Source organism: Balaenoptera ricei, chromosome 13 (assembly GCF_028023285.1).
Source record: "Balaenoptera ricei isolate mBalRic1 chromosome 13, mBalRic1.hap2, whole genome shotgun sequence".
Lineage (NCBI taxonomy): Eukaryota > Metazoa > Chordata > Mammalia > Artiodactyla > Balaenopteridae > Balaenoptera > Balaenoptera ricei.
This window is the reverse complement of record NC_082651.1, coordinates 16,636,885-16,647,316: the sequence shown is the minus strand read 5'-3', so window position 1 is coordinate 16,647,316 and position 10,432 is coordinate 16,636,885. Positions and strand designations below refer to the sequence as shown.

The window sequence follows — 10,432 nt, the reverse complement described above, 5'->3', positions numbered from 1 at the left end:
TGTAGGGGGTGGTGGGATGGCATTTATATAAGGAAACTTTTGGGATTCTTCTGCTTCCTCATGTGAAAAGGAAATGACTTTACTCACCCCAGGCCCAGGCCACACAGTTGGTGAGGGCAGTGGGAGTGGCTGGGATTGAGGAAGGTCAACTGAAGTGCTAGGATCCACAGCTTCCTGTCGGAGCCTGGATGGGGCCAGAAGGAGATCTCTCGTCCTCAAGACAAGACTCTGCTGGGACCCTTCTCACTCTGTAGAAACCTGAGCTCATTATGACCTGCACGGTGTTCACTGAGTCCAAAGCCTTACCTAAGTCTTGTCTTACGTTTACCGAGGGCAAATAATAATTCTTAAATTCATGTTATTTCCTAGGAGCACCAGGAAACAAACGAATTGTGATTTTTGTTGATGATTTAAACATGCCCAGACTGGATCGCTATGGCTCTCAGCCTCCCATTGAACTACTTCGGCAATATCAAGATTTTGGTGGATTTTATGACAGAAACAAACTCTTTTGGAAAGACATACAGGTTACTTTAGGTTTTAAATTACTTTGCATGTTTCAGTTTAAACGGCAATGAAATATGGTGTATTCATTTGCTAAAGCTGCCATAACAAAGTACCACAGACTGGGTGACTCAAACTATAGAAATTTATTTTCTCACAGTTCTAGACGGTGGAAGTCCAAGATCAAGATGTCAGTAGGGTTTGTTTATTCTGAGGCCTCTCTCCTTGGCTTATAGATGGCCGTGTTCTCCCTATGTCTTCTTATGATTTTCTCCCTGTATCCATGTCCAAACCGTCTCTTCTTGTAAGGACACCAGTCATATTGGATTAGGACCCACCACAGTGACCCCATCTTAACTAAATTACCTCTGTAAGACCCTATCTCCAAATACAGTCACATTGTGGGTTATGGGGGGTTAGGGCTTCAACACATGATTGGCCAAGAAGAGGCAGAGAAGGACACATAATTCAGCCCATGACATATGGCCTCTGCATTTCTTGTGTGTAACTCAATTCATTCAGTCTGTATTGGGTTCTCGCCATGCTTGATTCATGAGATTTATAGACAACTGAGACAGCCCCGGCCTCCTGGAGGGCTCAGCTTTGGAGGATGGATGAACATATGTTTATAATGTAGGTTGATAAGTGGAGAGAGACTGGAGGGGGACAGGGGTGGGCACTGGGTTGATGATGAGAGAATCCTTCCCAGAAGAGGTGATGTCAGAACAGGATTTTGCAGGCAGGGCAGGGCAAAGCAAGGAAAGGGAGTTATTTACATCTCAAAGCAAGTAATGTGAGACACCGCGGGGGTGTGGAATGTGAGCACCAAAGCAGCAGGACATGCAAAGGTCAGCCCAGGGGGCCCTGGTGCCATGATGAGGAATGTGATGAGGAGCCTCTGAAGGAAACATTGTAGAAAGACCCCCTTGGCTGCAGGGAAGGTATGGACTAGAGAGGAGGCAAGACCAGAGGCACCTGCAATATCATGTATTGACCAGTTGAACATGTTATGACCAGAGGCTCAAAGGAACCTAGCCCTGTATTTCCCCTAGGAGCAATGGTTCAGGGTGCATTAATTCAGTGTTCCTGGCAATTTTATAGAACACAACTACCACAAATAACAAGAACTGACTATACTTAGTATTCATTATATGTATTTTAACCTAAGGTACAAATTCTTACAATTTTTTAAGATTAGATTTTTACATTGGAGTATTTATACAAGATAGATGAGTTAGCTAAGTAACCTTGAGTAACTTATTTAATCATCCAGGGCCTCGATTTTTTCATCTACAAAGTGGAGATAACAACAGTGATCTCCTGAGGTGGTTGTGAGAATTAAGTTAGATAATGTGTTGGAAAATATAACGCAATGCTGTCCTAGGGTAGGTCCTCCAAAACTGTTGGTTGAGTCCTACTGTTGGGATGGGCACATTGCATGTCCTTCTTTGCTGGGTGACCCGAGTGGATTTCTCTCCATACAGGACGTAACGATTGTATCAGCGTGCGCACCTCCAGGTGGTGGCCGCAACCCCGTGACCGCCCGCTTCATCCGACACTTCAGCATGTTCTCTCTCCCGATGCCCTCGGAGCACAGTCTGAAACAGATTTTTCAGGTGAGGGTGGATTCAAACTTGGGCAAGAGGGGAAAAGAAAACTTATTTGTTCCAAGATTCACACAATCAGGGCAGTCCGTTTCTAGGGAGCCCATCCATCATTTCCTCAGCAGAAACCAGGTAAGCACAGGGGTATCTGGGCAGTAGCTGATAGGCATTTGCATCATGGCCTTCTGCGTTTGTGGTCTCAGAGGTAGTTCTAGGAATGCAGAAAGATGGTTAGAACACTGCCCTTACCTCTAAAGAAGGCTATATCCCAGGCCCTTGACTCTCAGCAGGTCTCATCCCTACCCAGCCCCGGCCTCTGTTCTCATCTCCTCGCTGATCTCCATGTCTGTGTCCACTTGCCCAGCAGACACCACTCCTGATAACCCAGCGGGCTCAGGCTCAACACACCAACCCAGAATTCATCACCCCTGCTGCCACCACCAGCCCCCCAGCAGAAACAACCACACTTATTTCTTACATCTGCACAAACTTCCCCAGGGGACCACTTCCTCGTCCTTTAACTGGGGGAAATAACTGTGTCTGCCCTGTAAGGGCTCAGCAGAAGTGTTCAGTAAGTGGAAGGCATTATCCTAAGTAGAATGATGAGAGACCATGAAGCAGCGTGACCAGAGCGAGTATGTCATACATACCAACCAGCAAAGACGCTCAAAGGAGACAGCCAGTGAGCTGAGTCCTACAAGGTGGAATTAACAGGGATGAACAGAAACACACAGGTGAATGTGGTCACAGAGGCAGGAAGTGATAATGTGTGCATCCAGGTAGGATGAGACAGGTGACTGGTCTGAAGAAACTGGCTTTGGTGACAATCACCCAGGAGCCAAAGAGGCAGTGATACAGGCATAAAGTGAGCCTCTGCATTTACCAGCATCAGCCTCTCCTTCCAATGGGGTCTTCTTAGAGGAGAGAAAGGACCAGAACCAGTACGTATGCAACAGTCAGCTGGAAAGTGGTTTTCATATTGAAATTACATCCATGGGAAATTATTTTTAATAAATTTGAAGTAGTTCCAATAAGTTGTTTAGGAGCTAATGCCAAAAGGATACATAAGAACTGCCACATTTTGGAAAACTTTTAGAGTGTACTTTAGAATAGGAAAGGATGGGAGCTTATCTCCCATAATTAAGCAGCAAGTAGAGAACATGACAGGAAGTGGGTAACAGGGACCAACACAGGTATTAGACTTTTTAAAATCCTACCTTTTGTTGAGAACTTTTATGTGTATATTCTAAAGTTTGAAATGAGTAATTCCCACCATGGTATCCTGACACACTTTGTGATGTGATCAGTGGTGAGGGGGTGTGCCAAGTAACTTATGCCTGATGATAAGGTACTAAATTCGCAAATTATTTTACATTTTAACAAATTCAAGCAAATTCAAAGTTATCCTAATAACAACAACAAAATGACATTCTTAATAATTCCAAAATATTTTCTTGGGTGGGAGGAAGAAGGTAGAGTCTGGGCTCCTGGAAATGAAACTGATCCCAACCTTCAGCCTCCTCCCTCTGCCTGTGGGAATGTCACATCCACGGAAATGTGTCACTTACAGGAACATCAGCCAGCAAACACATTACAGATGAAAACAGGCAGGAACTGCTTTTTCCCACTGTAACTTAGAGGCTATCATTTAAAACTCTCCCTAGCCGTGGGCGGTAATAGAAATGAAATGCAGCTAAACAGAGATTCTGGGTTGGACTGCATTCAGGTGGGAAGTATATTTTTCTCGTTAGCAGAACACACTGGAGATTTTGTCTGTAGAAAAAAAGGCCTTGGATCCCAAACTTTCTTTTTAATCATAGCCCACCTTTCCTGTCCTTTGTCATCGTGTGGAGGAGAAAGAACTTGGGGATAACCAAGAATTGAAAAAAGCAAAATCAATAAGTTAAAGTAAATTTGTTGTATTGTATATATATGACAGTATTTATATATATGTAACTATACTGTATATTAGATAGATATAGATATAAAATGTGTTAGTATTTGTGTGATGGAGAATAAACAGACTGAGATTGTTAATTTTGTCATATATAATATATACATAAATATATGGTAATTTTTTATTTTATATGTATTAGGATGGTCCTACTCAACATGAGGTCCAAAAAGGAGGATTTTAAATTCATGTTGGGGGCTCAGGAGGACAGTACCTCAAAAAGATAGTCCTCACAAACTGCTTTTAAAAATAATGTTCAACAGAAGGCTCATTGAAAACAAATACTTTGATTTATTTCAAAATATGTCATATATGAGCCCCAACTCTAAAGTCACAAGGGCAGACTTGCAAGCATTTGTTATGCATTCTGGCGGCTTCTCCCATAAGTAATTCCAAAGCTAATGGTGATGGGAATTTATCTATTTAAAAATCTAATATGAGTTTCCCTAGCAACTGGGGCTAGAAGGCTAATAAATACGTACTTTCAGCTTGTGGCAAGTAATATATGAGAAGATCAGAGAGCCATAAGAGAGACTGATGGGAGGACTTATCTTAGATTGGGTAGTCAGGGAAGGCCTCTCTGAAGGACATGTAATGCCCAGCATGAAGAATGAGAAAGTCCCTGCGAAGCAGAGAGCCCCGGGGAAATGGGTCCTGGGGGAGGAGAGAGCATGGGTAGTAAGGCCAGGGAGGCTGACACAGCGACTGGTGGGGAGAGAGGGTAAGGAGAAGAGGCTGGGCAGGGGCAGAGCATGCACTGATGGGGGTGCAGGGCCTTATTTCCCTGGTTAAAGGTAACAGAAGGGAGATGAGTGGGAATGGAGAGGCCAGTGAGTAAGGAGGGAGTGAGGAAGCCCAGATGAAAAGGAGTGAGGGCTGGAATGGGGTGACATCAGGGGGAACAGAAGGAAGCAGGCAGATTCAAGAAATGTATTCAAGAGCGACTATGGGGGACAAAGAAGGGCAGGTGTCAAAAGAGACTTCTAGGATTTCCCTGGTGACACAGTGGTTAAGAATCCACCTGCCAATGCAGGGGACACGGGTTCGAGCCCTGGTCCGGGAAGATCCCACATGTTGCGGAGCAACTAAGCCCATGTGCCACAACTACTGAACCTGTGCTCTAGAGCCTGCAAGCCACAACTACTGAAGCCCGCGTGCCACAACTACTGAAGCCCACGCACCTAGAGCCCATGCTCCACAACAAGAGAAGCCACCGCAAAGAGAAGCCCACGCACCGCAACGAAGAGTAGACCCCGCTCGCCACAGCCAGAGAAAAACCCGTGCGCAGCAACGAAGACCCAATGCAGCCAAAAATAAATAAATAAATTTTAAAAAAAGAAGAGAAGAGAGACTTCTTTTCAGGGTGGGGCCATACGCTGAGCTGGGGAAGCTGAAGGGTGGGGAGTTCACAGCTGTCAGTAAGTCGAACTTTCAATATACATGAAGGTGAAAGTCTACAGATTTGTTGGTCATTCACCCATAAAAATCAGAGAGAGGACTTCAGCTTATTTCCAGATAAGTGTGAGCACTCCATGAAGACCCTCTGGACCCACAGCCAGCAGAGGTCTAATTACTTGAGAGTGGGTTCGCGATAAGTTCACTGGTCAGCTGTGAATGCTGCTCAGGCAGCACCAGACAATCACAGAAGACAGGAGTGAGTCCATTCTGGAGAACATATTCTGAAATGGAAAGAAGAGGGGTTTTTTGTGTTTTTGTTTTTTGTGATTTGAGTTTTTTAAATTGAAATGTAGTTGATTTACAATGTTGTGTTAGTTTCAGGTGTACAGCAAAGTAATTCAGTTATATGTATATATATAGTCTTTTTCATATTCTTTTCCATTACGGTTTATTACAGGATATTGAATATAGTTCCCTGTGCTAACCATTAGGACCTTGTTGTTTATCTATTTTATATACAGTAGTTTGTATCTGCTAATCCCAAACACCTAATTTATCTCTCCCCCAGAAGAGTTTTTTCTTTAATTAATTTTTATTGGAATATGGTTGCTTTACAATGTTGTGTTAGCCTCCACTGCACAACAAAGTGAATCAGCCATACACATACATACATCCTTCCCTTTTGGACTTCCCTCCCATTTAGGTTACCACAGTGCATTAGGTAGAGTTCCCTGTGCTATACAGTATGTTCCCATCAGTTGTCTATTTTATACATAGTATCAATAATGTATATGTGTCAATCCTAGTCTCCCAATTCCTCCCTCCCCCCACCCTTTCTCCCTTGGTATCCATACATTTGTTCTCTACATCTATGTCTCTTTTTCTGCTTTGCAAATAAGATCATCTATAACATTTTTCTAGATTCCACACATATGCGTTATTATACGATAATTGCTTTCTCTTTCTGACTTACTTCACTCTGTATGACACTCTCTAGGTCCATCCACATCTCTACAAATGACCCAATTTCGTTCTTTTTTATGGCTGAGTAATATTCCATTTATATATGTGCCACATCTAGAAAAGAAGAGTTTTAACATCCACATGTCCTTGCACTGGAATTTGGTTTTCTACTTATTATTAGAAAAAGTATCATCAGATCTGGAGTATATGAAAGATAAATTTTGGTTAAAAAAAAAAAATCTAACCATCTCATATTACGTTTCTGGTTCTAGGCCATCTTAAGTGGCTTCCTAAATGACTTCCCACCAGCTGTAAAGCAAACTGCATCCAACATTGTGGAGGCCTCAGTTGAGATCTATAACAGGATGAGTGTGGATCTTCTGCCGACACCAGCCAAGTCTCATTATGTCTTTAACTTGAGGGATTTATCCAAATGTGTGCAAGGTAGTGTGTGGAACCTTCATTCTCTGCCCTGCACCCTCCTTCCATTTCCATTCACCCCCAGATCTCTCAGTAGAAGTGTGTGTACCTGGGTGTCTGAGACTTGCCTGGAAATCCCATTACAATGTCCCTATTCAAGTCACCCTCCACCCCCCACCCCAGACTGGCTACTTCACAGCTTCCCTCAAACCACCCTCCCATTTCTCACTCCCAGCTGGTGGCCTGTATTCTTTTTCAGTGAAAAAAAAATAGAAGCAATCAAACCAGAAGGGCCTCCTCTTCCAGATCTCCCAGACATCCTGCATCTGCCTTCCCTCCCACAGGGACAGTGGTTCAGCTGTCCCTGCCCCTAACATGTGCCAATAGTCCCCCCCCACCCCAGTACTGAATTGCATCCCCTCCTGCCGACTCAAGGATTTTGCTCTTATAATTCCCCCTTCTCTTCTGCATTGTCAATGCTTCCTCTTCTATCAGATCATTCCTAACAGCATAAGACCCTGCTATAATACCTCACAACTTAAAAAATAATTCTCTTTAGGCCCCATATCCCCCTTCTGCTACCCTCCCCATTTTCACTGCTAATGTGTCCCCAGTTTTGCTTTCAAAAAACGAGATCACCATTATTATATGTGTATATCCCCTGGGGAACCACCCATTTCTGGTAGTGTGGGGATAAAGTTGGACTTAAGGATTTCCTCATTAATTAAACTACTAGATATTCCACAATTGTAGAATTTTTCTTTTCTCCTTTTCTTAAAAAACAGGTATCCTTCAATGTGATCCAGGAACAATAAGAGAAGAAATACAGATATTTAGACTTTTTTGCCATGAATGTCAAAGAGTCTTCCATGACCGTTTGATTAATAATGAAGATAAGCACTATTTCCATGCTATTTTGACAGAAATGGCCAGTAAATATCAATCTTTACATCAATCTTTATTTAGCTAGGTTTTTTTTGTTTTTTAGTAGAAAAACAATTTGGTTTCTAATCCTAGCCATTAGACTACCAGGGAGACACAATTTGGTTTCTAAAATGAGCAAAACGAATTGTAATCATTCATGAGTAAAAGTTTTTTTCTTCATATATTTATATATGACCCAAATATATAACAATATATGAAATATTATGAAAATCATTTTATTGAAATTCAGGAAGGGTTAATATTCTTAATTCAGTATAGAATTTTAAGTAGAGGAGGGAAAGTAGGAAAAAAATAGCATTTTGTTGGATAAGAAACCAGTATATTTCTAAAGTATTTCTAATTTATTAATATGTATTCAATATCTGTTATTTAATAAAATGTTTACTAATAGTAAATATTCTTAATCTTAAATCTGGGAGATTATCAACCAAACTAAAGTGGTATGGCATTAACATGGCTTTCCCTCAGTTTCATGTGTACCAATTAGGCTTCTAAATAAAGTAACAGGGGTTATTATTCTGTATATCTTATCATTAATATCCTGCATTCAAGCTTATTGTTATACTAAGAATTGATTTTATTTTTTGAATAGACAAACATTTTGGAATTGCAATAGGCCTGGAATATTTTTTGACTAGACCCATCATATTTGGAGATTTCATTAAGGTAAGTATGTTGTATTGATGACTACATGTGAAGACTATAAAGCTTTACTATTTTCTACTTCAAGTTCATATTCTACAAGAGCTTTGCACATGTGAAGATTAGAGATCTAGACCAGGGGTCAGCAAGCTATGGTCCATAGTCCAAATCCACCCACAACCCATTTTTGTAAATGAAGTTCTATAGGGACTCAGCCACGGCCCATTTGACTGTGTACTATTTATATGACTGCTTTCTAATGACTAGGCAGAGTGGAATAGTAGCAACACAGGCTATATGACCTGCAAAGCCTAAAATATTTACTATATGTCCCTTGAGAGAAAAAGGTTGCTGACTTCTGATCTAGCTACATTCATTTTAATAATAGTTTGAATAATTAAAATACATTCATTTTAATCAGGTATTCGATTTGGAAGGAAGCAAAGAGATTTAGTCTCTTAACTCAGGACCCAAATTCCTTTCCTATAATCCTGTGTAGTTCTTCAGCCTCTGCTCAGAGGTTTCCAGTTATGGGAAGCTAATTAGTTAGCAGTTCTGCCTTCTTCATTTCAGGGTAGCTCTAATTAGTAGCAAAATTTTCCTTGTACTAATTTCCTTAAGTCTGTTCCCCCAATAACATCTACACATAGGCCCTAATTTTACCCTCTAGACCTACCTAGAATAGACTTATTCTAGATGAGTAACCTTATTCTATGTTAGAAGACTTCCGTCTAACCACCCTACCTATGTTGACAGATAGCCGTCTTGTTTTACCAAGTTAACTCTTGTTTGGGTACAACATTCTTACTGTCCCTGAGAGGGCAAGGGCCATGTTTGTTTTGTTCATCCTAAATCCCTAGTTTCTTGCACAGAGCTAAGTATATAGCAGGCTCTCAATCAATGCTGTTTAAACAAATGAATGGACTCATATTTATATCATGCACATATGCAATACCTCACCACCCTGATAACCCCTGACAACTAAAAAAAATACTAAACAATTTATTTGTATGCAATACCTCACCACCCTGATAACCCCTGACAACTAAAAAAAAATACTAAACAATTTATTTGTATGAAATATATTTATTTTTTAAATTAATTTTTCTTGGAGTATAGTTGCTTTACAATGTTGTATTAGTTTTTACTGTAAAGCAAAATGAATCAGCTATACATATATATATATATCCCCTCTTTTTTGGATTTCCTTCCCATTTAGGTCACCACAGTGCATTAAGTAAAGTGCCCTGTGCTATACAGTATGTTCTCATTAGTTGTCTATTTTATACATAGTATCAATAGTGTATATGTGTCAATCCCAACCTCCCAATTCCTCCCACCTGCCCCCCTTTTCCCCCTTGGTATCCATACATTTGTTCTCTATGTGTGTGTCTCTATTTCTGCTTTGCAAAAATGATCATCTATACCATTTTTCTAGATCCCACATATATGCATTAACATATGATATTTGGTTTTCTTTCTGACTTACTTCACTCTGTATGACAGTCTCTAGATCCATCCATATCTCTACAAATGACTCAATTTTGTTCCTTTTAATAGCTGAGTAATACTCCATTGCATATATGTACCATATCTTTTTTATCCATTCATCTGTTGATGGACATCTAGGTTGCTTCCATGTCCTGGCTATTGTAAATAGAGTGGCAGTGAACATTGTGGTACATGACTCTTTTTGAATTATGGTTTTCTCAGGGTATATGCCCAGTAGTGGGATTGCTGGGTCATATAGTAGTTCTATTTTTAGTTTTTTAAGGAACCTCCATACTGTTTTCCATAGTGGCTGTATCAATTTACATTCCCAGCAACAGTGCATGAGGGTTCCCTTTTCTCCACACCCTCTCCAGCATTTATTGTTTGTAGATTTTTTGATGATAGCCATTCTGACCGGTGTGAGGTGATACCTCATTGTAGTTTTGATTTGCATTTCTCTGATAATTAGTGAGGTTGAGCAGCTTTTCATGTGTTTGTTGGCCATCTGTAT

At 40.8% G+C, this 10,432-nt stretch overlaps 1 protein-coding gene across 1 annotated transcript in view; it reads left to right on the top strand.

The window, feature by feature from the left end:
• Nucleotides 1–10,432, top strand: part of DNAH6 (dynein axonemal heavy chain 6) — a 298,766-nt gene that overhangs the window by 158,196 nt on the left and 130,138 nt on the right. The window contains exons 40-44 of the mRNA XM_059942689.1: nt 370–527; nt 1,989–2,120; nt 6,696–6,867; nt 7,629–7,775; nt 8,381–8,454. Coding sequence (XP_059798672.1) covers nt 370–527; nt 1,989–2,120; nt 6,696–6,867; nt 7,629–7,775; nt 8,381–8,454 — 683 coding nt within the window. The remainder of the gene's footprint in view (nt 1–369; nt 528–1,988; nt 2,121–6,695; nt 6,868–7,628; nt 7,776–8,380; nt 8,455–10,432) is intronic.